The 27,715-nt window shown below is 43.4% G+C and overlaps 1 protein-coding gene across 5 annotated transcripts in view; it reads left to right on the plus strand.

The window, feature by feature from the left end:
• Positions 1–27,715, plus strand: part of LOC308087216 (3',5'-cyclic-AMP phosphodiesterase 4C-like) — a 73,209-nt gene that overhangs the window by 41,469 nt on the left and 4,025 nt on the right. For 3 of the 5 annotated variants that reach the window (XM_080430931.1, XM_080430933.1, XM_080430930.1), the window contains exons 2-14: positions 9,907–10,104; positions 13,425–13,466; positions 14,437–14,473; positions 15,381–15,454; positions 15,929–15,978; positions 16,883–16,995; positions 18,119–18,212; positions 19,131–19,303; positions 19,666–19,764; positions 20,883–21,047; positions 21,492–21,591; positions 22,630–22,784; positions 23,389–23,511. In XM_080430931.1, coding sequence (XP_080287057.1) covers positions 9,907–10,104; positions 13,425–13,466; positions 14,437–14,473; positions 15,381–15,454; positions 15,929–15,978; positions 16,883–16,995; positions 18,119–18,212; positions 19,131–19,303; positions 19,666–19,764; positions 20,883–21,047; positions 21,492–21,591; positions 22,630–22,784; positions 23,389–23,511 — 1,423 coding nt within the window. The remainder of the gene's footprint in view (positions 1–9,906; positions 10,105–13,424; positions 13,467–14,436; positions 14,474–15,380; positions 15,455–15,928; positions 15,979–16,882; positions 16,996–18,118; positions 18,213–19,130; positions 19,304–19,665; positions 19,765–20,882; positions 21,048–21,491; positions 21,592–22,629; positions 22,785–23,388; positions 23,512–27,715) is intronic. The other 2 variants (XM_080430934.1, XM_080430932.1) reach the window with 1 other exon arrangement.

Below are 27,715 nucleotides of genomic sequence, written 5' to 3' on the forward strand. Positions count from 1 at the left end.
GACAGACAGACAGACAGACAGACAGACAGACAGACAGACAGACAGACACACACACACACCAGTGGTGTAAAGTACATTTACTCAAGTACCGTACTTAACTCATTGAGTGCCTGAATTATTTCTATTTCTGGCCAGTACGATTTTTTTTTTTTTTTTTCAAAGTAAAAATAAAGTGCTTAGGAAGCGAGATACAGCCTTTTTCAGTTATAAGTTAAACAAGGAGTGGATGGAGCTGCAAATCTTCAGATAATGATATCTTGGGTTCTGAACAATTTTTTTCAAAAACACGTGAAACACGTGATTGGCACGTTGCACCATAGCGGTAAAACACGTGAAACACGTGAATGGCACTCAATGAGTTAAGTACAATTTTGAGGTATTTTTACTTTAGTGGAGTATTTCCAATTTTCAGTACTTTTACTTATATTCCACTACATCTTATCTCAGAGGCAAATATTGTACTTTTACTCCACTACAATTATTTGACAACTTTAATTACTAGTTACTTTGCGATGCGACGCACGCACGCACATAAAGTCTTAGATGTGGGAGCCTCTCTCTCTGCCTTGGCTGTCTCTTCCTATTCCTACTCCCTTTCCTCTCTCCCTTCCTTTCCTTCCTGCCCTCCTTCAACCTTACCTAAACTCAAACGTACGTCCTTCGGATAAAGGAATCAATCGGGCTCGCTTAAAGGCTGTGGCTCTCAAAGTGGGGTCCTTGGGGGGGTTTCAGTGGGTCCAAGCTAAATGATCTTTTCATTCAACCTTTATTTATACCATCAAGACCTGAAGCCGATTCTACAAATGTCTTCTAAATCCTACCAGTTTTCTGAAAGACCACCATTGATGTCTGAGCATCAGTGGTGCTCAAACTTTTTCATGTCAAGGACGCCCAAAATTACTGTATTAAACTATTGTATTTGGCCGCTGACCTCCATCTCAAAATATTTAGTTCCAGGCATAGGCGGCGGGTAATGAAGGCTAGGGCAGGCTAAGCCTTCGCAAATGTTATGCTGGGGATTGTGCAAATGATATAATATATGTGCGCAGCATTATGAAGACCAATTATTTGTTTACAAACATTGAGACGGGACGCACAGGTGACTTGTTTCATGTAATCAATTCCCAGCAGATCCCCAAACCTGTTGTTTTGGGGAGCGCTGGTTTCAGTTCATTCAACCTCCTTCTTGTGTGTTGGCAGAGAGGTGCGCCCTGGCGAGACTTTATCGCGCAACGCTATTGCGTGCCGAGAATAGCTGACATACAAGCTCACAACCGCGTTGCAGATGCGACCGTTGTGAGCTTGGAGGTCTGCTATTCTCAGCCGTTCTCCGCGCTCCACACCTTCGTGGGACGGAGCATAAATTAGGCTTGATGGGCTGCAGCTGCGCCAGCAAGAGCAGGCTCTGTTTCATGTTTTCTCTGGTGACACGGATGAAAACTATAGCATTCGTGCTAAATCCGGTGTATTTACATTGCATTTTATGTAGCGTTCATTAATATCACTCTGTCGGGGGGAAACCTCATTATGTCCCAAACTTTTACTTTTCAGAAAAAAAAACAGTAGCAGATGCTTTTGATGCTTTTCTGTGACGCTGTAATAGATGAAGTTGGGTATTAACACATTGGGTGCCAGCATTTTATAATAAAAGATTACGTTCGGTGCCAGAAATCTCACCGTTGAGCTGCGCAGCGCTGTTTAAGCTGTAGACTCCGCGACGTGCATTCCATGTGAAAAAAAGCATGCCTCCATTTTGCCCGATGGTCCTGACTAACGCCTGGAACGATAACATCTCTTACGCGAGTAACAATGGCGGAGCGATCGTGCATACAAAATGAGTCGTTTTCCCCACCGTAAAAAGTTTCGGAGTTATAGGGGTTTTAGAGAAGGAGATAGAACGGAAGCGGATGGGCGCCATGTTTTTTGACACGATGATCCATCTGGCCTATCCTTCTCAGAATCGCCTAGGGTGATCCCAGAGCTGCTCCAGCCCCTCCTGTGTGGAAAAAAACGAAAAAAACTAAAAGACACCAAACACGGTTCAGACCGTGTTCGGCACCAATGCGCTACTCTGTGAAAACACGGTTCAGACCGTGTTCGGCACGATGTGTTAATTTACGAAAAAAAACACAAAAAGTTAGAATATGGAGATTCTGCCCGACAGCAAGAATATGCTCTCACCCGTCTAAAAAAACGAATAAAGTAAAAAGTAAAGTATTTCGCATTAGTGCTGGAGGAGAAGAGGAGGCAGATACTATATTTGAGTATTGGGATTTGGCTATATTGTTACCTCCTTCACTCTCTCTCTCTCTCTCTCTCTCTCTCTCTCTCTCTCTCTCTCTCTCTCTCTGTCTGTCTGTCTGTCTGTCTGTCTGTCTGTCTGTCTGTCTGTCTGTCTGTCTGTCTGTCTGTCTGTCTGTCTGTCTGTCTGTCTGTCTGTCTGTCTGTCTGTCTGTCTGTCTGTCTGTCTGTCTGTCTTTACAAAGTATTATCTATCTATCTATCTGCTAGTATTTCCCTCTACACCAAATGTCTTCGCCCCAGAACACCTGATCTACAGATGTTTTCCTCAGTATAGGAATACGCTGAGGTTAGCAGTGGGCTGTGGTGAATTTACAGTGAGAGTCAAAACATGTACACATTCACATACTGCACACAGACAGACAGACAGACAGACAGACAGACAGAGACACACACACACACACACACACACACACACACACACACACACACACACACACACACACACACACACACACACACACACACACACACACACACACACACACACACACACACACACACACATACAAATAGAGACACCCACGTATACATAAAGTATACATTTTGAGCAACACACCCACAGCCAAGGAGAGTACAGATTCACATACAGAGAGAATTCTTTCTCACACACACCCTGTTTTACACACACACACACACACACACACACACACACACACACACACACACACACACACACACACACACACACACACACACACACACACAAATAGAGACACCCACGTATACGTAAAATATACATTTTGAGCAACACACCCACAGCCAAGGAGAGTACAGATTCACATACAGAGAGAATTCTTTCTCACACACACACACACACACACACACACACACACACACACACACACACACACACACACACACACACACACACACACACACACACACACACACACACACACACACACACACACACACACACACACACACACACACATACACTGACGTCAGTCACTGTATTGACGTCAGTGTATACGTAAAATATACATTTTGAGCAACACACCCACAGCCAAGGAGAGTACAGATTCACATACAGAGAGAATTCTTTCTCACACACACACACACACACACACACACACACACACACACACACACACACACACACACACACACACACACACACACACACACACACACACACACACACACACACACACACACATACACTGACGTCAGTCACTGTATTGACGTCAGTGTGTGTTCAGTATATACTGTATATGTATCGTACATGCAGACATCACATTGTGTGTGTGTGAGTAGAATAGCGTTTCTTTGTAGATCTCAGGGCCATACGTTGCACCAAAAATAGCGTGAAGCCGCTATACCGTTTGAAGATCAGTTTGGGTGTTGTGTGTGGAGGTGAGGGTGGTGTTGAGATGAAACAGAAGGACGTCACTCTGAACGCCTTGGGTCTGTAAACCATAAATATGGTTGATGTAAGGCTGACACCTCATATCCATGTTTCAACTTGTTTCTTTAGTACAGTTGTTCTCAAACTTTTTCATGTCAAGGACCCCCAAAATGATACGTATTTGGCTGCGGACAAGAATACAATGTAATGTTGTCCAGTCTGTATGGTAGAGGATGTTAATACAATATAACTTATATAATTGGGGTGGTTTGTATTATGTCTCCCTGCTCTTCTATTGAGACATTTAGATCGTGTCAAAGGTCAGGTCTCACCTAGACACAGACACATTTATCCCCTGAGCGAGCAGGCAGGCTCTATTAGCTTATTGATATTAAAACTGGGTTCAAATCCGGGGTAGAAGAAGAAAGTTACATAGCGGGTAGTGCAGCTTTAACGTGTGTCTGTGGGTTTTATAAATATTGAACCGTGTGTGTGTGTGTGTGTGTGTGTGTGTGTGTGTGTGTGTGTGTGTGTGTGTGTGTGTGTGTGTGTGTGTGTGTGTGTGTCTGTGTGTCTGTGTGTCTGTGTGTGTGTGGGGGGTATTATCAGTGGTGGGAAAAGTACTCAAATTTTTTTACTTGTAATTTGTAAAAGTATCAATACTGCATTTTAGAAATACTCCGTTACAAGTAAAAGTCCGGAAAGTCGCGATGAGCTTGTAGATCGGCTATTTTCAAATAGCCGAAAAGGTATAGGGCTGAAGTGGTTAATGTATGTTTTTTAGTAATAATCAAAATCTACAAAGTAACTAGTAACTAAAGAGTTCATATAATTGTACAGTACTTGAGTAAATGTACTTAGTTACTTTCCACCACTGTGTATTATTATACTTGTCAGGGCCAAATGCCACAAGTGAGGACCATTTTATTTTTCTGGTCCTCACGAGAAAGATTGTTGTTTTATGGTTATAAAAATGTTAATGTAGGATTGATTCATGCTTAGTTTGTGCAACGCTGTTGCGCACCCAATATAGCCGATGTACGAGCTTGTAGATCAGCTATTTTGGGTGCATGACGCACGCCCATTAACGTGTGTTACAGTAAACACTTGCAGCACTTTTTGCTCTCCTCGGTTTCTTTAGCAGCTCTGTGAAGTGACTCACACTTTACCATCCATATACTGATCGATATGCTGTTGTAGTTATTTATCATAACCAACCATTTGTTATATTTATTTTTGGCCTATTTCCTATCCGTAGTATCCTATTAACCCATTCAATCCGGGAAAGCATCTGTGTCACTTTAGATTTCTTTGGCTATTAAAACATTGCGGATCTACAAGCTCATAGCGCTGCACCGATTTATTTTTTTGAAAAATCATGAACATTTTTGCAAATCTTTGTACATATATTTTTTTAAAGCAAACATTTGGGGGGTCCGCGGACAAATACGTATCATTTTGGGGGTCCGTGACATGAACAAGTTTGAGAAACCACTGATATAGAAACATACGTTTTTCAGAAACCTGTTAGTATTTAGAAGACATTTTGTAGAATCCCACAGAAGCAAAGATTTGAGTTACAAATGTTCGCTTTAAAAAAAAAAGTATATATATATTCAAACTAAAGATTTGCACAAATGTTCAAGTTTTTTCAAAAAATAGCAGATCTACAAGGTCATATTGCCGCGCTATGAGCTTGTAGATCTGCTATTGTTGAATAGTCAAAGAAATCTAAAAATGACACGAATGCGTTACCGGTCTTAATGGGTTAATCATCAAGTATTCATTAATCAAAATATGTTGTATTAAGTTTACATCACTCTCCTCTCCTCTCCTCTCCTCTCCTCTCCTCTCCTCTCCTCTCCTCTCCTCTAAAGGTTTGTGGGGCCTCCTTCCTTGTGTCTTTTAAAAACAGCACTCTGACACAGAGAGGAAGAATGTGTTTTTTCATGGTTGTGTAACTTTCTGGGAGGTGTGTGTGTGTGTTGTTTGTTTCCATTCCCCACGGGTCCTGCTTGGTGTCAGATCAAATACACAATGGACTGGAGGTTCAATGTAAACATCCATACGCTGTACCCCTTTGCGTGTGTGTGTGTGTGTGTGTGTGTGTGTGTGGGGGCACCAAACCACCACACACACACACACACACACACACAAACCTTCACCCTATGCCACTTACCCCTCCTGGCTCCTGTTTTCCAGCCTTGTGCTTGCCTCCTCTCCTCCTCTGTGTGTGTGTGTGTGTGTGTGTGTGTGTGTGTGTGTGTGTGTGTGTGTGTGTGTGTGTGTGTGTGTGTGTGTGTGTGTGTGTGTGTGTGTGTGTGTGTGTGTGTGTGTGTGTGTGTGTGTGTGTGTGTGTGTGTGTCTTGGTATGGTGCCCGGGGGGTCCCGCATTGAGATAAATACACACTCACACTGGCTGACCAGGGGTCAACCGGGCCCTAAAGACTGTTCCCACGCCACTAGGAAACAAAACAACTGTGTGTGTGTGTGTGTGTGTGTGTGTGTGTGTGCAACATGCCATCTCTGTGTGACAGTGTGCAGCGTGACCTTTGACAGACTTGTAACTTCCTCCACCATAAAAAAAAAATCTATGTTTTCTTTTCATGATGAAAAGCAGAGCCCACACGCTTCTTACATAATACCTTCACTAATCACATAATATAACATCATTATATTACAATAGATATGACATCAGTTAGATGAATAAATATATACATAGATCTTAAAATGACACAGATGTGTTCCCGGATTGAATGGGTTAACCCATTGAGACCTGAAGCCGATTCTCCTAAATCCCAACAGTTTTCTGAAAAACGTATGTTTCTATATCAGTGGTGCTCAATCTTTTTCATGTCAAGGACCACCAGAATTATATGTATTTGGCCGCGGACCCCCATCAAAATATTTTGTTCCAGGGACCCCCCAGAAGCAAAGATTTGAGTTAAAAATGTTCGCTTTAAAAATATATATATTCAGAAGATTTGCACACATTTTCACGATTTTTCAAAAATAGCAGATCTACAAGCTCGTAGCGCGGCACTCGGTGCCGCGCTACGAGCTTGTATATCTGCTATTTTTGAATAGCCCAAAGTGTAAAATAATGCTTTTTAGCTCAAATCAAAAAATGACACAGTTCCAGGTCTTAATGGGTTAAAATGACACAGATGTGTTCCCGGAATTGAATGGGTTAATAGTATAGAACAGATTAAACACGAGTGTCACCGAAGGTTCTGCTCTGATGAAAGAACACTTTTAGTTCCGCAGGGATGAGAACGGGGGCCGCTCTGAAGCCATCCAGTGAACCATGGAAAGGTCAATGTTTTCCACTCTGTGTTCTGCTTCATCTGAGTCTCTGGATCCACTCCAGAGTCTGCTGAGGTCTAATATCAAACACATCCCCACAATAACGTCTGATGTGACTTTAGGGCATACATGGGCAACTGGCGGCCCGGGGGCCACATGCGGCCCTTCACCTTCACTTAATGCGGCCCGCAGGTTAATATTGGAATACTGATATATTATTGATTTCAGCTGAATTCCAAACATACAAACATGGCCCGCTTTAAAGGGATATTTCACTTTCAAAAAAACTTTTGGTCATTTTATCATCTACTCAGGCCTTTGTGAACCCCCCAGACAGTTTTTAAGTTGCTTGATTCATTATTTAGATATTTGATATTCATTTTATCAGACTCGCCCCCTTCCTATACAAACCCATTGTAACTTCAAACTCCATTTTAACCATGTTAGATTCATCAAAAACACCCGTCCTTGGTTCTGGTGACTCACCCTGCCCTCCTAATGCGTGAGGGGGCCGTGTTTTTCCGATTACTTTTTTCATTTATTTTATTTAAACATTTTTTTGTATTTTATTTTTTTCATTTTCCAAAAAAAATATTAAAAATAAATGAAAAAAGTAATTGAAAAAACATGGCCCCCTCACGCATTAGGAGGGCAGGATGAGTCACCAGAACCAAGGACGGGTGTTTTTGATGAATCTAACATGGTTAAAATGAAGTTTGTAGTTACAATGGGTTTGTATAGGAAGGGGGCGTGTCTGATAAAATGAATATCAAATATCTAAATAATGAATCAAGCAACTTAAAAACTGTCTGGGGGGCTCACAAAGGCCAAATGACCAAAAGTTTTTTTGAAAGTGAAATATCCCTTTAATTGCTTCAGTCTATATTAGTAGCTTAATGACCAGTTAAAATTCTATTGTCTTTTTAATGTCCAATGTATTTGTATTTAAGTTCAAAAGGTTAACATAAGTATAACTAAATGCATTTGAAATTAAATAAAAATGCTACTTTTCAGGATTCCAATTGAAATTGGGGGGTTGCAGAGGGGTTGTTCTATCAATTGCACACCCCATGAAGCATTGAATTCATGGAGATTATTTAGTTTTTGTCACATTCCTGAGCCAATAATTTGATGATGGTAATAAAGATGCTAATGTATCCAGTAGGAGACACAAAGGAGACTCTTTGTGTCTCCTACCGGAGAGACCGCCGGTCATCAAATTATTGGAATGTGATAAAAACTGAAGAATCTCCATGAATTCAATGCTTCATGGGGTGTGTAGTTGATAGAAAATAAGTCATTTTTTGGGGTGAACTACTCCTTTAAGCTGATTGTCACCTATGGTCAGGAAATCTGGGTCATCATGACCCTTAAGAACACGATGGCGGATACAAGCAGCCAACATGTGTTTGCTTAGTAGGGTTTGGTGCCATCTGGGAGACACTCTCACAGATGCTCCTTTACCTGGAATGGGGCCAGTTGGGGTGTCTGGTGCAAGATGCCTCCTGGGAGTCTGTCTCCCCAGGGAGGCTTTTCCAGGCACGACCCAGTTGGTAGGAGGCCCAGTTGGGAGGAGGCCCAGCTGGGAGGGGCAGACCAAGGACCACAAGCGGTGATTATATTCCCACGCTGGCCTTGGAACGCCTCAGATCCCCCAGTTAGAGGTAGTGAATGTGTCCTGGGAAAGACAGGTGTGGGATTCTCTGCAGGAACTGTTACTGTACGTCTGTGACCCCCATTCCAGATAAATGGATGAAGATGGATGGATGGATGGGTGGTCAGCTGCCATAATATCCCTAGGGCTGATATACGGCCTTAGCTGACGTATCATGTTGTCCTCCTCGCTCTCCCTCCCTCGCTCTCTCCCCTCGCTCTCCCTCCCTCGCTCTCTCCCCTCGCTCTCCCTCCCTCGCTCTCTCCCCTCGCTCTCCCTCCCTCGCTCTCTCCCCTCATCTCTCTCTCTCTCTCTCTCTCTCTGTTTCTCTCCGTCTTTCTCTCTCTCTCTCTCTCTCTCTCTCTCTCTCTCTCTCTCTGTTTCTCTCTGTCTCTCTCCGTCTCTCTCTCTCTCTCTCTCTCTCTCTCTCTCTCTCTCTCTCTCTCTCTCTCTCTCTCTCTCTCTCTCTCTCTCTCTCTCTCATAGTGTAAAGGCCTGGTCTTTGGTTCCCAGGAGTCACAGCTGTGTCAGATCACAGGAGATTAGCCATACATGACTCCAGGGGTTTCCCACCTTAAGGTCCAGGGGCTGACCAAGGGGCGAGCCTGAGATTTTTTACATTGACGCCAATACGGAAGAGACAGTTCATATGAACTAGATTTTCTTACCTTAATACAAATTTTCATAAATACTATATGCTTCCAGTCGCTAGTTTAAAGACACCAGACCAATAATGGTCTGGTGTCATTCTGCCAGGATATGACGTGATATTGAACATTTTACTATCCAATTGTAGACCAAAAATCCCCACAAGGATAGTAGGCTATTACCTGTCAATATTGATGTATTCACGTCCTCATGTGGGAAAGGGTCATTTTCATGAATAAGAAATTAGAGCTAAAGTTACAATTAGTAGAAGTTTCAGTTTGGGTTCATGGTTGGGTTAGGGTTCGAGTTAAGAGTTTTAAATAGCACAATAAAGAAAAGGGGAAAAAAAATTAACAAAACAATGTATGTACAAGGTCAAAAGTATAAGTGTGTGTGTGTGTGTGTGTGTGTGTGTGTGTGTGTGTGTGTGTGTGTGTGTGTGTGTGTGTGTGTGTGTGCACACACAAATACTGACTGTATTTGTATTTCACTCTTAAAAAAATAACTAACAAATGTTTTGAAGTGTGAGAGGAGAAGTGCATGAAAAGGCATCACAAAGTCACAGACGCTATGAATATTTAATGGCTCCTAAATGATCACAAATCTCTCTCCTTCCATCTCTCTCTCTCTGTCTCTCTCTGTGTAGTTTTGATGTGGAGAATGGGCTGTCAGTGGGCCGGAGCCCGCTGGACCCCCTGGCCAGCCCGGGGGGGTCCGGCCTGGTGCTGCACCCCAACTTCGCCCCCCACAGCCAGCGGCGGGAGTCCTTCCTCTACCGCTCCGACTCCGACTTCGACCTGTCGCCTAAAAACATGTCCCGACACTCCTCCACCGCCAGCGACCTGTGAGTCCCACACACTCCACCACCACCACAACACTTTTGATTGATTGATTGAATACTTTATTTAGAAGGTTGCAGAGAAAAAAAGCACATGGAAGTACAGTTTACAATGGAAGGTCAGCTAAGATGGATCGCTCATAAGAGCCGCAACGGCTTGTTTCAAACGAGATCCCCACGTACTCAATTCATGGAGACATTAAAAGACAGACAGATATACACTACTATGCAGAACGTCATATGAACAGCTTAAAGGTTAAAGGAGGAGTTCACCCAAAGAATGACTTATTTTCGATCAATTACACACCCCATGAAGCCTTGAATTCATGGATTTATTTTTGATTTTGTCTCATTCCTAAGCCAATAATTTGATGACCGGGTGTATTTCCAGTAGGAGACACAAATAATCTACTTTGTGTCTCCTACCGGATACATTAGTAGCCGGTAGGAGACGGGAATCAAATTATTAGCTTAGGAATGCGACAAAAACAAAAAAGAATCCATGGATTCAAGGCTTCATAGGGTGTGCAATTGATAGAAAATAAGTCATTTTTTGGGTGAACTCCTCCTTTAAAACAAAAAATATGTACAGTAAACAGTTCGAGGGGGGGGGGGGCGCTAGGTTATGACTTTTACAGAGGCCAGTTTGGAATTACAGCAGGGCAGTTTTGAAAGTGAGTAGGGTTTTGCACACCTTCACTACTTTTGGTAGGGAATTACACATTTTTGTTGCATAGCAGGAGAACGAGTTCACACAACTCTCACACCACAACACAACTCTCACACCACAACACAACACAACTCTCACACCACAACACAACTCTCACACCACAACACAACTCTCACACCACAACACAACTCTCACACCACAACACAACTCTCACACCACAACACAACTCTCACACCACAACACAACTCTCACACCACAACACAACTCTCACACCACAACACAACTCTCACACCACAACACAACTCTCACACCACAACACAACTCTCACACCACAACACAACTCTCACACAACACAACTCTCACACCACAACACAACTCTCACACCACAACACAACTCTCACACCACAACACAACTCTCACACCACAACACAACTCTCACACCACAACACAACTCTCACACCACAACACAACTCTCACACCACAACACAACTCTCACACAACACAACTCTCACACCACAACACAACTCTCACACCACAACACAACTCTCACACCACAACACAACTCTCACACCACAACCAACAACATCTTCACAAATAAACATGTTTTTTTTTTTGGACAATATTGTACTTTCCAAAATTCCCTCGGCACTAGGACCCTGCAGCATTTTTGGAGCGGCGCATTCATGATTTAGTTTTTAACAGAACGCTAGGAATAGAGCGCCCGAAGTGTGACATCACCGCCACTAGTCGAGGCGCTAACCCCCTGGGTCACAGAGTACGTTTTTGTATTGGGATTCCCATAGGGGAATCTTAGATCACGTCATATAAGAACTGTGGCCCCGATTCACTAAGAAATGTACGACCATATTTTGATCTTACCGGCATTTAAGACAACATTTTTGCGTGAAGAAAATTGTCTTAAATGCCGGTAAGATCAAAATATGGTCGTAAATTGCTTAGTGAATCGGTTCCAAAAATAAACTTAACAGCCGGGCATCAGCTGACTGTAGTATTGAAGTACTATTTTATCCAAAGAGTATGAAAAAGAAGAATACAAATTCTCCAAACACAGACGACAATTCTCCAATATCATGAACGACACAGAGTCACACACCTGATTAAATCGCCGGGGTGATGTACATGACTCCAGGGGTGTCCCACCTTAACTCATTCCCTGACAGACTTATTTCTGGCTGTGTTTGCCCACTGCCAGCGATTTAGTTTTTTTTATAAAATTGTTTAAAAATTCACATTTTTTTTTCTTCTTTCATTATGATCGCAAGTCCAGTTGTTTCTAAACACACAGGCGAGTCGTGCACGGCGCTCAGACAACAAACATTACGGCCGGGGCGGAGCCCTTCTCCTCCAGCCCAGCGTTAAACAGCATGCATGGCCATCTGAACGGAAAACTCACTTTCTTTTTCCACCTCGCCACAGACCTCCCTAAATCCCTTATGATCGCGTGTTCAACTGTTTGTAGACACACAGGGTATTTGTGTGAGTGGCCCAGAGAAGACATTTTCAATCGGCGACATTCCATTTTGCAGCAGTAGCAGTTTCAAAACAGCGACGCGAAACAGTGTTCCTCGGCGGAGAAATGCAAAGCCGAGAAAAAGGGGTTTGAAAGCGGAACCCAAACAGGAAGTGGGCGGGAGCGAAAATCTTTGATATGACGTATTTCCGTATCCGGGTGTGCTACAATGAAATGTGTCACTTCGAGAGATGAACGACGGTGAGATCTTGTTTTAAAAAATGATTTTGCAAAATTACGTTTTTTACGTCCTAGGCAGGTTTGGTAATTGGAAAAAAATACGTTTTTTACGTCCTAGGCAGGTTTTGTAATTGGAAAAAATTACGTTTTTTACGTCCTAGGCAGTGTATGAGTTAAGGTCCAGGGGCTGAAGCTTTTTTTGTAGTTTTGGAACACAGTTCTTATATGACAACGATTCTAAGATTTGCTAATGTGAATTTCAATACAACAAATACTTCCGTGACCCAGGTGTAGCGGGAGTGGCGTCAGGACTCCGGTACTCTATAGCAGGGGTCTTCAACAGGGGGTCCGGGACCTCCTAGGGGGTCCTCAGAGTTACTACAGGGGGTCCACCAAATCTGTGTGTGATAGGATATGTCTCTTTTACATTAAACACTTACAACCCTATACAGTATCCAGAGAACTTTAGCCAAAGATAGCCGATCTACAAGCTCACAACGCCTTGCACTGCGAGGCGTTGTGAGCTTGTAGATCGCCTATTTTTGGCAAAGAGAGGGGGAAAAAAGAGCAGACTAAGTACATAGTGAAAGGTCAAATTGACTAAGTATTGACTAAGTTAGATGTCTGAAAATACACATGAATCTAACACACTGATGACAGTTCTGTCAAACAAGTCTGTGAAATCTATGAAAACCATTAGTCTGCATTGCAACACCATTTTATACAATATGTAGTGGGGGGTCCCTGCTTCATCTCTCTCTCAGATAGGGGGTCCCGTGGCCTGAAAAACGTTGAAGACCCCTGTTCTATAGCGTTTGTAACAGAGACTGTAAATGACAAACGGAGCTACCAGGCGGTGTCGCCAAAACCACTGCTACAATGAATGTTCCACGGTGCGGTTCAGAGATGTCCCTCACAGATAGATGTTCCTTGTGTTTCCTGAAGGGAGGAGGGATTGAAGCACTGGGAGGTCACATGGCTGCCTCGGTGAGACCCCTGTGTGGAGACCCCGGTGGTCTTATGGTTTTTCTTTCTGGGCTTTATCACTTGGTTTGAGGTTCAGACCCCTCCCTCCACTCCCCACACCCACACACCCACCCCTCTAGCACGTTAACACCCTCCTGAAATGACACACCCCCTCACTCAGTCCCCACCCCCTGACACTTTGATGTCCAATGTCAGGTGGCTGTTGTCTCTGCTTGTCCACTGGTCTGTCCACTGGTCACTGGTCTGTCCACTGGTCTCTGGTCTGTCCACTGGTCTGTCCACTGGTCTGTCCACTGGTCTCTGGTCTGTCCACTGGTCTCTGGTCTGTCCACTGGTCTCTGGTCTGTCCACTGGTCTCTGGTCTGTCCACTGGTCACTGGTCTGTCCACTGGTCACTGGTTTGTCTACTGGTCTGTCCTCTGTCCACTGGTCTGTCCACTGTCCACTGGTCTGTCCACTGGTCTGTCCACTGGTCACTGGTCTGTCCACTGGTCTGTCCACTGGTCTGTCCACTGGGCTGTCCACTGGTCACTGGTCTGTCCACTGGTCTGTCCACTGGTCTGTCCACTGGTCACTGGTCTGTCCACTGGTCTGTCCACTGGTCACTGGTCTGTCCACTGGTCTGTCCACTGGTCACTGGTCTGTCCACTGGTCTGTCCACTGGTGTATCCCTTGGTGATCTCTCTGGTGTGTCCCTCTGCATGGAATAAAGGCTGCTGCTGTTCTGAGTAGTTCTAATGTGCATCTATAATATGTAATCCTCTCCTCTCCTCCTGTTGTATTGTCCAGGGTTTAACTGACACAGAACAACCACTGGCTTTGAATATAGTATTATACATGCTAGTGTTCCCTGGACAATACAATGCATTCTTGGCTTTGATATTTTGGAACAATAATCATCAGAGTGCTGATGTCCGATCACATGACTGTTTATTTGTGTGTTTGTTTGTCTGTCTGTCTGTCTGTCCAGACATGGAGAAGACATGATTGTGACTCCATTTGCACAGGTCAGTGGTGTGGTACAGTGCTGTGTGTAACCAAATACTTATCTATGTTTGGAACTGATTATGTGTTTCCATTAACCTCGTAAACCCTATTTTCAAAACATTGCTAAATGTTTCAAACATTTCCAAAATTCTTCAAAAATGTTTATTTATTTATTTTTTCAAATAGCTGATCTACAAGCTCTATAGGTGAGTTTGTAGATTGGCCATTTTTTGTCACGAAACACAATCAGGCCAAGTATAAAATAGGGATCATGTGGTTTTAAAAGTAAGTTTTAATCCCACTGTCTCTGTAGGTTCTTGAATGGTAATAATTATTGTTCCTACTGTAGGTTCTAGTACAATAATGTATTGATTCTACTGTAGGTTCTAGTATAATAATGTATTGCTTCTACTGTAGGTTCTAGTATAATAATGTATTGATTCTACTGTAGGTTCTAGTACAATAATGTATTGATTCTACTGTAGGTTCTAGTATAATAATGTATTGATTCTACTGTAGGTTCTAGTATAATAATGTATTGATTCTACTGCAGGTTCTAGTATAATAATGTATTGATTCTACTCTAGGTTCTAGTATAATAATGTATTGATTCTACTGTAGGTTCTAGTATAATGATGTATTGATTCTACTCTAGGTTCTAGTATAATAATGTATTGATTCTACTGTAGGTTCTAGTATAATAATGTATTGATTCTACTCTAGGTTCTAGTATAATAATGTATTGATTCTACTGTAGGTTCTAGTATAATGATGTATTGATTCTACTCTAGGTTCTAGTATAATAATGTATTGATTCTACTGTAGGTTCTAGTATAATAATGTATTGATTCTACTGTAGGTTCTAGTATAATAATGTATTGATTCTACTCTAGGTTCTAGTATAATAATGTATTGATTCTACTCTAGGTTCTTGCCAGTCTACGAACTGTAAGAAGTAACGTCGCTGCGTTGACTCATCTACAAGATCGTGTCGGCAACAAGTAAGAGGATAAAAGAGGAATAATATTAATTGTGGTTAGAGTCACATTCTGAGCTCTATCTGCTGCATTGAGACAACACACCATGACCTTATTGTGCTCTGTCCTAGCTCCTCTATCCTCACTCCTACAAGGGTTCATTAATGGGTTAAGCATAAACAAACTGCTTTGCAACAGCGCTGTGTATCTATCTCTGTCTGTCTGTCTGTCTGTCTGTCTGTCTGTCTGTCTGTCTGTCTGTCTGTCTGTCTGTCTGTCTGTCTGGATGAATGTATGTATGTCCAACTGACAAGCTCATTAAATGTCTGTCTGTCTGTCTGTCTGTCTGTCTGTCTGTCTGTCTGTCTGTCTGTCTGTCTGTCTGTCTGTCTGTCTGTCTGTCTGTCTGTCTGTCTGTCTGTCTGTCTGTCTGTCTGTCTGTCCGTCCCTATATCTGTATTTGTCTGTTTAATTGGTTGTGTCTGTGGTTCTCTGCAGGCGACCTTCAGGCAGTAACCAGCCATCTATGTGTAAATCATGCACATCAGGTCAGTCTAATTAGTTTGACTCAGACCACCACACCACACCACACCACACCACACCACACCACACCACACCACACCACACCACACCACACCATACCCACACCACACCACACCACACCACACCACACCACACCACACCACACCACACCACACCATACCCACACCCACACCCACACCCACACCATACCCACACCCACACCCACACCCACACCACACCACACCACACCACACCACACCACACCACACCACACCATACCCACACCACACCACACCACACCACACCACACCACACCACACCACACACCACACCATACCCACACCACACCACACCACACCACACCACACCACACCACACCACACCCACACCATACCCACACCACACCACACCACACCACACCACACCACACCACACCATACCCACACCCACACCCACACCATACCCACACCACACCACACCACACCACACCACACCACACCACACCCACACCATACCCACACCACACCACACCACACCCACACCATACCCACACCACACCACACCACACCACACCACACCACACCACACCACACCCACACCATACCCACACCACACCACACCACACCACACCACACCACACCACACCCACACCATACCCACACCACACCACACCACACCACACCACACCACACCCACACCATACCCACACCACACCACACCACACCACACCACACCATACCCACACCACACCACACCACACCACACCACACCACACCATACCCACACCCACACCCACACCACACCCACACAGTGGTGTTGTGGTGCTGAGCTTGCATGCAAAGGGGACATTTTTCCATTGCAAATGTTTCTCTGATGTGTGTGTGTGTGTGTGTGTGTGTGTGTGTGTGTGTGTGACCTTTGACCCTTCAGAGGAGCCCTACCAGAAGCTGGCGGTGGAGACCCTGGAGGAGTTGGACTGGTGTCTGGACCAGCTGGAGACCCTCCAAACCAGGAACTCTGTCAGCGAGATGGCCTCCAATAAGGTGAGCTCTATCAATGCGCTGGTAGCAGACACTGTTCCACATCACGGTCACACAATCATCTGATGGGTGTAAGTACAGTAGTAGAGTAGCCTCATGTGGCCCATAGGTAAGTACACCCCCTGGACCTGATGCTAGTATGTCACAGGGACTTACCCGCCAATCCAACCCTTGATGTCGATTGCCGAGTGCCAAACAGGGTCCCATTTTCAACCTTTTTCGTGTCAAGGACCACTAAATTGACACATATTAGCCCAGGGACCCCCATTTGAAAAGATATGCCAGGGACTCAACCATTTTAATTTCTTGGGGGTCCCAATCTACACTGAAGTATCATCATCATTAGTGTTCATGTAACTCTGGGAGTGTACAAATGGAACCAAATGGACCCCATTTATACACTCTCAGAGTTACAGACACATAAGGGTCAATTTGGTTTCTAACTATTAATTTGGCTGGGGACCCCCTGGAACCCCCTCAAGGACCACTGGTGGACCCCGGACCACTGGTTGAGAACCACTGATCTAACACAAAGTCCACTGAGCTGGTCCAATGAATGAACGTCAGATCAGTGATCAGTGACGCAAAGTAGCTTTCGCTAAATCGGGCATATTTACACTTGCTCATTGTGTGTTACACCCGTCTTGTGTTTGTTTATGTGCTCTGTCCCGACCAAATAAATAAACACGTAAAGTAATGTACAAAGTTCATTGCAGAAACAAAAACAAGCGCACTCGCAAATTCGCAATGTATAAAACAAAGAATTCCTTCTGGTACTTTTTCATTAATAATACCCCGGACACGTTTTGGCGACAAGCCTTCCTCACAAATAGGAAAATTAACAAATCAATCGAGAATATGCGATGCAATGCGAGAGCGTTTGTATGTTGTCTGTATCTGTATGTTATGCTTGTATCATGTTATGACTTTATGACTGTGTCCAGTTTAGGGGAAAGTTGTTCCAAGATAAACCATGCTTTTATTTAGTTTAACCCATCCCTATTAACTGTGTGTGTGTGTGTGTGTGTGTGTGTGTGTGTGTGTGTGTGTGTGTGTGTGTGTGTGTGTGTGTGTGTGTGTGTGTGTGTGTGTGTGTGTGTGTGTGTGTGTGTGTGTGTGTGCGCAGTTTAAGAGAATGCTGAACAGAGAGCTCACACAGCTGTCAGAAACCAGTCGCTCAGGGAACCAAGTGTCTGAATTCATCTCCAACACTTTCCTAGGTGAGTACACACACACACACACACACACACACACGCACAGTAACCTTCCGTGATGGTATCTCAGATATTGTCTCTGTCGGGTGGAAACCTCCATGTCCAAAACTGTTACTTTTTAGGATTCCAATTCCATAATAGCAAAAGTAGCAGATCTACAAGCTCGAAACGCGTCGCTTCGCGCCGCGTTTCGAGCTTGTAGATCTGCTACTGTTGATGCTTTTGTGTGACACTGTAGTGTGATCAAGTAGGGCAAGTTAAAATATGGAGATAAGATGTTTCTGCCCGACAGCAACAACAATATACAGTAGCCCAGGTGAAAAGGTATTGTTAAAATGTTGATGACCACCACAACCAACCTCTTTGTGGTTTAGAGAACTAACGTCTTGTATTCCTAGTGAAAGAATTATGTATAACCTCAGGCAGAAGCCTGATACTTTGAGGGAATCTGGCATAAACTAATTGACTTGACTGAGGCAAATGATGTGGAGGACTGAGAGGTTATCCTGGACGGTGTCTGCAACCTGGCTGCATTTAGACCTTGAAATTAGGAATGAAGAAAAGAAAGAGGGGGGGACTTTTTTTATTATTTGTATTATTATTATTTAGTAATATTATTATTTATTTATTTTTCAACAATTAATCATGTCATCATGTGTGCTTAGTTTTTTATTTTTCACTGTTTTTTTCTCGCTTTGTCTGTATGGACACTAACCAGTAATGGAGGGAGGGGGGATGTGGGGGGAAAAACCAAAAAATTATACAGTATGATGAAATTATGTTCTTCTTCTGTCTAATGGGCTGAAAAATGCTAAATAAACATAAAGGTAAAAAAATATATATGTTGATGACCTCAAAAACGTGTGTGTGTGTGTGTGTGTGTGTGTGTGTGTGTGTGTGTGTGTGTGTGTGTGTGTGTTCCAGAGAAGCAGCATGACGTGGAGATCCTGTCCCCTCCTCCCAAGGAGAAGGAGAAGAAGGTGGTCTCCATGTCCCAGATCAGTGGAGTGAAGAAGATCACGCCTGGGCCCACCGTGGCCACCAGCTGTATCCCACGCTTTGGGGTCACCACCATGCAAGAGGACATGCTGAGCAAGGTCAACCAACGCGCACACACGCACACACGCACACACAGTATATTACTATACTTGTGGGGACATGAACATTTTAGGATGGTGATTTTATGAATGTCATTTCTTTTTTAAATCCTTTTTTTTTCTCTGTTTTTTTTTACCAATGTCTTACCCTTTAACTAAAGCCAAACATAGGCGATCTACAAGCTTGTAAATCTTCTATTTTATACTGTGTGTCACATATAGCGAAATGTGTGAATTTTGCATCAAAATCAGTTTAACCACTATGCTCTATATGCTCTACTACATTGGCTATTTGAAAATAGCCGATCTACACACACGCTGTCTCTGTGTCTAATGTGCAGTATGGTGTCTTGTTTCTCTAGGAGTTGGAGGAAATTAATCGCTGGGGTCTGGACATCTTCAAGATAGCAGAATATTGTGGGAACAGGCCGCTGACAGTGGTCATGTACTCCATCTTCCAGGTACTGCATGTTAGCGGTGGCAACAGCTAATAAGATGACACGGGGTTCACACGTCGTTTAGCAACAATGACCAGTCTATATAACTGGTTCTCAAAGTTGGGTCCGGAGACCTCCAGGGGTCCTTTGGGGGGGTTCCAGGGGCAGCGCCGGTTCTGGGCTGATCAGCGCTCTAGGCGAGATTCCTCTGATTCCCCCGTTGCGCGCACGATTTTTTTCGGTTTCTGGGCGGATTCTGATACTTTTCTTTCTGTTTTTGGCTACTTTATTTCGGTTTTTGGGTTAGGGTTAGGGTTAGGGTTAGGTTAGGGTTATGTTATTTAATTCTTATTTTGCCTGATTTTACCGATCTATTAGCAAAACATAAAAGTAATTAAAATATATATATATATATTTTTTCCCCCGACTTTTTTTTGCCGCCTCTCCAAACTGCCGCTCTAGGCGGCCGCCTATGTCGCCTGTATGGACGCGCCGGCCCTGTCCAGGGGGTCCCCAGCCAAATGTGCATCAAAATCAGTTTAACCCTTTTATCTACAAGCTTTTTGGAATTGAGCTTTTTGAAGTTTTTTATATTTTTTGGAAACATTGCACAAATCTTGTTCGAGGGCCCCTGGTACAAAGGGCACGAGCAACACCCAACACTATTAATGCACTCCCTGACCGGAACCAGCGGGCTCCTTCCACATACAGTAGCAACGGTTGTTTATGCTGAGTTTGCTAAACTGTGAAAAATATCCAGCTTTTGGGAAGAAAAAAAAAATTGCACCTGAGATGTTCCTTTTGACTAAGACCAAGTTTAAAATAGGAATTGAATACAGTAAATAAATATCAATACAAGGCAACTGAAAAACATGCTTTTTCAATGGTAGTGGATGGAGAGAGGGGAAAACTTTTACCAACAAATCTTCTCCGATTGGGGGTCCATGGCACAAAACATTTTCAGATGGGGGGGGGGGCCAAATACATATTCATTTAGGGGTCCATGACATGAAAATGTTTGAGAACCACTGCTTTAGAGAGAAAGCCAAACGTCAAGCCATGATTGCCTTTCATGTAATCCTGAGAACGTGACTCCATGCGTACGCTGAGCCTCCCTCCTCTTCCTCCTCTTCCTCCTCCAGGAGCGAGACCTCCTGAAGTCCTTTAAGATCCCGGCGGACACCTTCATCACCCTGATGATGACCCTGGAGGACCACTACCACGCAGACGTGGCCTATCACAACAGCATCCACGCTGCCGACGTGGTGCAGTCCACGCACGTCCTGCTGTCCTCCCCCGCTCTGGAGGTACGCTGTGGTACAGTCCACCGGTCTGTCTCTCTCACACTGTCTCTCCCTCTCTCAGCTTTCCTACTTTCTGTCTCTCAGCTGTCTTACTGTCTCTCTCCTATACTGTGTCCCTCTCAGCTTTCCTACGATCTGTCTCTCTCACTCGATTCTTAAAAATGTTTTCTAAATCCTAACAGTTTTTTGGAGAAAAAAAAAAAAAAAATGTCACGATTTTTCAAAAATAGCTGATCTACAAGCTCGAGCTTGCAGATCTGCTATTTTTGAATAGCCAAAGAAATCTTAAGTGACACAGATGCGTTCCAGGTCTTAATGGGTTAAAGCTCTTGATGAAGCAGTATTTAAATAATGAATTCCAGCCTCTTCAAGTAAACTACTAGTATATGTAGAGATGTTGTAGTGGCTGAGGTGATGCTGTATGAAGATGTTTTCTGTTCATCTCAGGCCGTGTTCACAGACCTGGAGATCATGGCGGTTCTGTTTGCCAGCGCCATCCATGACGTGGACCATCCAGGAGTCACCAACCAGTTCCTCATCAACACCAGTATGTCCTCTCCTCTCCTCTCCTCTCCTCTCCTCTCCTCTCCTCTCCTCTCCTCTCCTCTCCTCTCCCCTCCCCTCCCCTCCCCTCCCCTCCCCTCTCCCCTCCCCTCCCCTCCCCTCCCCTCCCCTCCCCTCCCCTCCCCTCTCCTCTCCTCTCCTCTCCTCTCCTCTCCTCTCCTCTCCTCTCCTCTCCTCTCCTCTCCTCTCCTCCCCTCCCCTCTCCTCTCCTCTCCTCTCCTCTCCTCTCCTCTCCTCTCCTCTCCCCTCCCCTCCCCTCCCCTCCCCTCCCCTCTCCTCTCCTCTCCTCCCCTCCCCTCTCCTCTCCTCTCCTCTCCTCTCCTCTCCTCTCCTCTCCTCTCCAATCATGCCAGTGAACACACCTAGTTATTGAGCTAGGTGTGAACGTCCCTTTAGAGCACTGTTTCCCAAACAGTGGGTCGGGACCCAAGTTTGGGTCACAGACTCATTTTTATGGGTCGCAAGTCCCTTTTTTTCGTTTCCTACATTGAAAAAATATAAATATTATTATTATATTGTTTTAAAAAAATGTTTTTTCAAAACAATTCCAACATTTTTCTAACGTATTTCATAAATAAAATCAAAAAATCGAATAATTTCCATTAAAAGAAAGAAAGAAAAACAAATGTTTAAAAAGTAGTGAAGTGCCCGGATGGCTGGGGTAGCGGTCCCGGCACCTATAGGCTGCTGATGAAGCCTGACAGTGTGTCGCGGGTTCGACTCCCGATCCCTTTGCTGCGTGTCACTCCCCTTCTCTCTCTCCCCATTTCCTGTCAGTCAACTGTAATCTATCAATAAAGGCACAACATTTTTGGGGGGGGAAATAGCAGATCCACAAGCTCGCAACGCGGCGCGAAGCGACGCGTTGCGAGCTTGTAGATCTGCTATTTTCACCAGTTTGGGTCCCGGACAAACGTCTAAATCTCTCTTTTGGGTCTTGAGCTAAAAAGTTTGCTTTAGAGACGGTATGGACTGTGACTGCATGTCATTGACCCAGCTCCTGCTCTTTTGCCTCCTCCAGGCTCAGAGCTGGCCCTGATGTACAACGACTCCTCCGTCCTGGAGAACCACCACCTGGCCGTGGGCTTCAAGCTGCTGCAGGAGGAGAACTGTAACATCTTCCAGAACCTCAGCAAGAAACAGCACGACTCACTCCGCAAGATGGTCATCGACATGGTGAGGCCTAGTCTACTTCCTACAGGACACAGTCAGTCAGTGTAGTGTACTTAACCAAAGCAGGGGTCTTCAGCGTTTTTTCAGGCCAAAGATTTAACATTTGCAAATTCAAGAAATGATGACACAAGTAAATGAATCGAGCATATAATTGAATCAAGCATATAATTGATTCACTGCCTTTTTTGCTTTGCTTTTAAATGTGTTATGCTTTTGCTTTTCTTTTTTTGCTTTATTGTTAAATTAGTTAGCTTTTTCTGTAATTGTATTCTTGCTCTGTAAGCACTTTGAGCTGCATTTCATGTCATGAAAGGTGCTATACAAATAAAGTTTATTATTAATATTATTATTAAAGGGATAGTTCACCCCCAAAATGACTTTTTCTATTGATTAGTCACCCCATGGAGACTTGAATTCATGGATTTTCTTTTCGTTTTTGTCACATTCCTAAGCCAATAATTTGATGACCAGCGGACCGGTATAGCAGCGGTTCCGGTAGGAGACACAAAGGGGGAGACTCTTTGTGTCTCCTACCGGAACCGCTGCCGGTCATCAAATTATACAAATTGTAGGACTCCAGGTAACTCTGATGCATTGCTGTGTGCAGGTGCTGGCCACAGACATGTCCAAACACATGAACTGCCTGGCAGACATGAAGACCATGGTGGAGACCAAGAAGGTGACCAGCCTGGGAGTTCTGCTGCTGGACAACTACTCTGACCGCATCCAGGTTAGTACACGACCAAACTCATGCATACCCAGTGGTGGAAAAAGTATTATAATTATATATATTTTTTTTTTACAGAAGAAAACGTATCAATACTGCAATTTAGAAATAGTCTGTTACAAGTGAAAGCAAGGTATTCAAAATGTACTTGAGTAAAAGTACAAAAGTGTTGGTATCAAAATGTACTTAAAGTACCAAAAGTAAACGTACTCATTCATTATGCAGAATGTCCCATTTCACAAGTTTTGAAACAAATATTTTCTATTTTCAAATTGCCAAAATGTATCCTCAACAACAAATCTTGAAGGTCCACAAATAAGTTTTAGAATAAGGCTAGGGTCCGCACATGCACGCGCGCGCGGATGGCCAGGCGGAGACACTGATGCAAGTGCTCAATCAAACATTCCTTAATTATCTCTGCATCAGAAAATCTGATCCCCTCCCAACCAACCAACTTAATAAAACTGGGGTGCAGAGTATGAAAACAGGTAACGGTAACTAAAATAAATACTAAATAAAATATTTTAAATTGAACAACAATTCAAACTTTTTCACACCCCCTCCAAGGATCCCCCAAAAATATATCAGGAGGGAGGTTAAAGAACCCTCTCTTTTTAATTACAGACACAAGGGAGCACAGGAAAGGAGGGGGACAGCTGTAGTGCTGTTCTTCCAGTGACTAAAGGTGAATCAAGTGTCTCAGGAATTCAAATATTCACATACACAACAAAGCATGAAACAAAATGTCCATTTCCTTTTAACACAAAAAGAAAAAAAATCCAATTCTCTGGTAAACAAATTGCAAGATCTCAGTCAGATTAAGGTGCAAAGAATAACTATGGTACAAACATTGTGGCAAACACTGCTGCTTAATGAGAGAAATTGCATCTTGGGTTTGAGGCCAACACTTTGAACTTTGGCACAAAAGGTGTGAGGGCCAGGCGGAGACACTGATGCAAGTGTTCATTGGTGAGTCTACTGCGGTACTTGTTCTTCACAATATTCATTGTGGAGAAGGCAGACTCACAGCTGTAAGTTGAGCCAAACATTGTGAGAATGTGAACTGCCAGTTTACGCAGCAGAGGGATATTAGCTGCAGTTACCATCTTTGTCCAGAAGGTGATAGCGTCACACTGAGCCTCTTTCAGGGCAATGTTTTCCTGGAGGTCAATCAACTCAGTTTGCAGTGAAGCAGCTTTGGCCCATGGGAAGATTTTTTGTGCTTCTGCAGAGAACTCTCTCACATTTTTGACCAGGAAAGGGTTGTCAATGAACAGTAGGACTTGTTTTCCTAATATGAAGTCATCAAAGCGAGTCTTGAAATTTGCAATCAGCTTCTCCAGGAATTCCACATGACACTGATGATCGCCTTCTCCTTTGGTCTGCTCCAGAAGTTTGGGGAAGTGGAGCAGTTCCTCCTGTAGGTAAACATTAAAAAGAAATAAGGAGCACTGCTTAAAAAGGGGTATGAAAAATCAACAAGATGTTAAGTGGAATCCAGGAAATGTGTGTGGTAGAAAATGTTAAAAGCAACTTACCTGTAGGTCACTTTTGAAAATCTCCAGCTTCCTCTGGAAGGCACGCACTGCTGACATCAGCTCACACACTGTGTTGTTCTTCCCCTGTAGCTTGAGATTTAGGTCATTGAGATGAGAGGTTATATCTGCCAAAAAAGCCACAGCTTCCATTTTCCCAGCATTTTGCAGAAAGTCCAGGAACTGTTTTGCTTTTGCGCTCTTTTGCTGTGACAGAAACACTTGCAGCTCTTTCCTGATGGCCCAAAAACGCTCCAGGACCTTGCCTTTGCTCAGCCATCTGACGTTGTTGTGCAGGAGCAAATCATCAAAAGCTGCATCTACCTCTGTCAGGAATGTGCGCAGCAAGCGGTGCTGCAGTGCAGATGATGCTCTCAAGAAGTTTATGAGTTTCATCATTGTTGTCATGATTTCAGAGTACAATTCTCCAAGACTTGCACAAAGGACAGACTGGTGGATTATGCAGTGGTAAGATATCAGGCCGGGGTGGTGGTCTCTCAGACGCTGAACCGCTCCTTTCTCTCTACCCAACATGGCTGGGGCTCCATCAGTTGCAATTGACACAACTTTCTTCACATCTATCCCTTTTTCATTCAGCATTTCTGATATTACTTTGTAAATATCTTCCCCCCTTGTTTGTCCACTGAGGTTTGCCAGGCCCAACACATCTTCAATAAACTCCCCCTTCGCCTCATGATAATACCTCACAAACACCAACAACTGAGCATTATCAGTGGTGTCAGTGGACTCATCCACTGCTAGGGAAATACACTCTGCGTTTTGTATTCCATCACAAAGCTGTTTGGACAAATCACCAGCCAGTATTTCAGTACGTCTGGTTGCTGTGGAATCTGAGAGTGGAATTTTCTTTTTTTTAGCTGTCATTTGCTCTTTTTCTTTTCCTTCGAGCATGGTGTCCATCACTTCAATCAAACATTCCTTAATTATCTCTGCATCAGAAAATGGCTTCTTGTGCTTACCCAAAACCCATGACACTCTGAGTGAGCACTCCGTTGCTTTTTGTTGTTCTGTCATAGATGACACCATTATCTTGGTTGAACCTTCATATGACTTTTTCAGCTTCTTGATTTTTTCTGTTCTTAGCTCTGAATTAGGAGGAAATTCCACTTCAAAAGATTTGTGCTCTGTCAGATAATGGCGTTTAACATTTTCACTCTTCACCAGAGCTACAGTCTTTAAGCATATTAGACACATTGGTTTGTCACTTGGAAGTAGGATGAAGGCATATTTGTCAGTCCATTCTTCTTTGAACCTCCGATTTTCACTGTCCACCTTTCTCTTACTAGCTAACTTAGAACATGCCATTGTGATTCACACTCAAAATTTAGTCTTAACAGTTGATGAAGTGCTGCTGCTACAAGCAAACAAACTCACTGATTGCAAAATTTAAACCTGCTGCGTTCGTTCTGTCGAACTCTCAGTGACCCCCAGCTAACAGCCAATCAGTGCATCGTTCTCATGGAGATGACAGCCCACAATACAAGTGTATATCACACAGACACACACACACACACACACACAGTCCACATTCAGAGTGCTGCATGCAGTGAATACAACGGACAATTGTGACTCGCGATCGCGGTAACTCGCAGATTAATAGCTCGAAAAAAAATATTGGGGGATTTTTTTTTTTTTTTTTTTTTTAATTTTTTTTTTTTTTTAATTTTTCATAATTTTCCCAGGGTCCGCAGAGAGGTGTCCCGCGGTCCGGTCATGGACCGCGGTCCGCCTGTTGAGGACCCATAATATAGGGCTTAAGTGGTTACTGTATGTTTTGTAATAATAATAGAAATCTACAAAGTAACTAGTAACTAAAGTTTTCAAAAAGTTGTAGTGGAGTAAAAGTACCATATTTGCCTCTGAGATGTAGCGGAGTAGAAGTACAAGTACTGAAAATTGGAAATACTCCAGTAAATTAAAAGTACAGTACAGTACTTGAGTAAATATACTTAGTTACTTTACACCACTGCACATACCAACTGTAAAATATTGACTACATACTGTAAGTATACCGTTGGAAAAAAACAGGCTACCCCAGTACATAATACATAGTATTGAACAAGAATAGCATGTTTACCAATGAATAGGCTACACAAAAAGGATCAAAATATCATTCTCCAAATATACAGTAGCTCTTATAACCTCTGTTATAACACGGGGTACCATGGATGTTGTCCTGCAGAGCTTTTCTCATAGAAACTTTTAATAGTTTGAATGTACATTATTGCTTTGGGAAGACGATTAAAGGGATAGTTCACCCAAAAAAATATTTTTTTTCTATCGATTAGTAGTAGTTAGTTAGTAGTTAGTATTCTTTTTGTTTTTAGCATAGCTAAGCCAATCATTTGATGACCAGTGGACCGGTATGCAACGGTTCCGGTAGGAGACACAAAGGAGACTCTTTGTGTCTTCTACCGGAACCGCTGCGTCATCAAATTATTGGCTTAGAAATGCGACAAAAACTAAAAAATATCCATGAATTCAAGTCTCCATGGGGTGACTAATCGATAGAAAAAGGTCATTTTGGGGGTGAACTATTCCTTTAAGTGTCCTTATTCCGGGGCAAACATTGATGAAAATAGCACTATATCTACAAATCTACTTAGATAGACCTGTAATTTCTGCAAATATATTTGGTGTAGAGGGGGATA

Source organism: Gymnoscopelus braueri (genome assembly GCF_963280865.1).
Source record: "Gymnoscopelus braueri genome assembly, chromosome: 6".
Lineage (NCBI taxonomy): Eukaryota > Metazoa > Chordata > Actinopteri > Myctophiformes > Myctophidae > Gymnoscopelus > Gymnoscopelus braueri.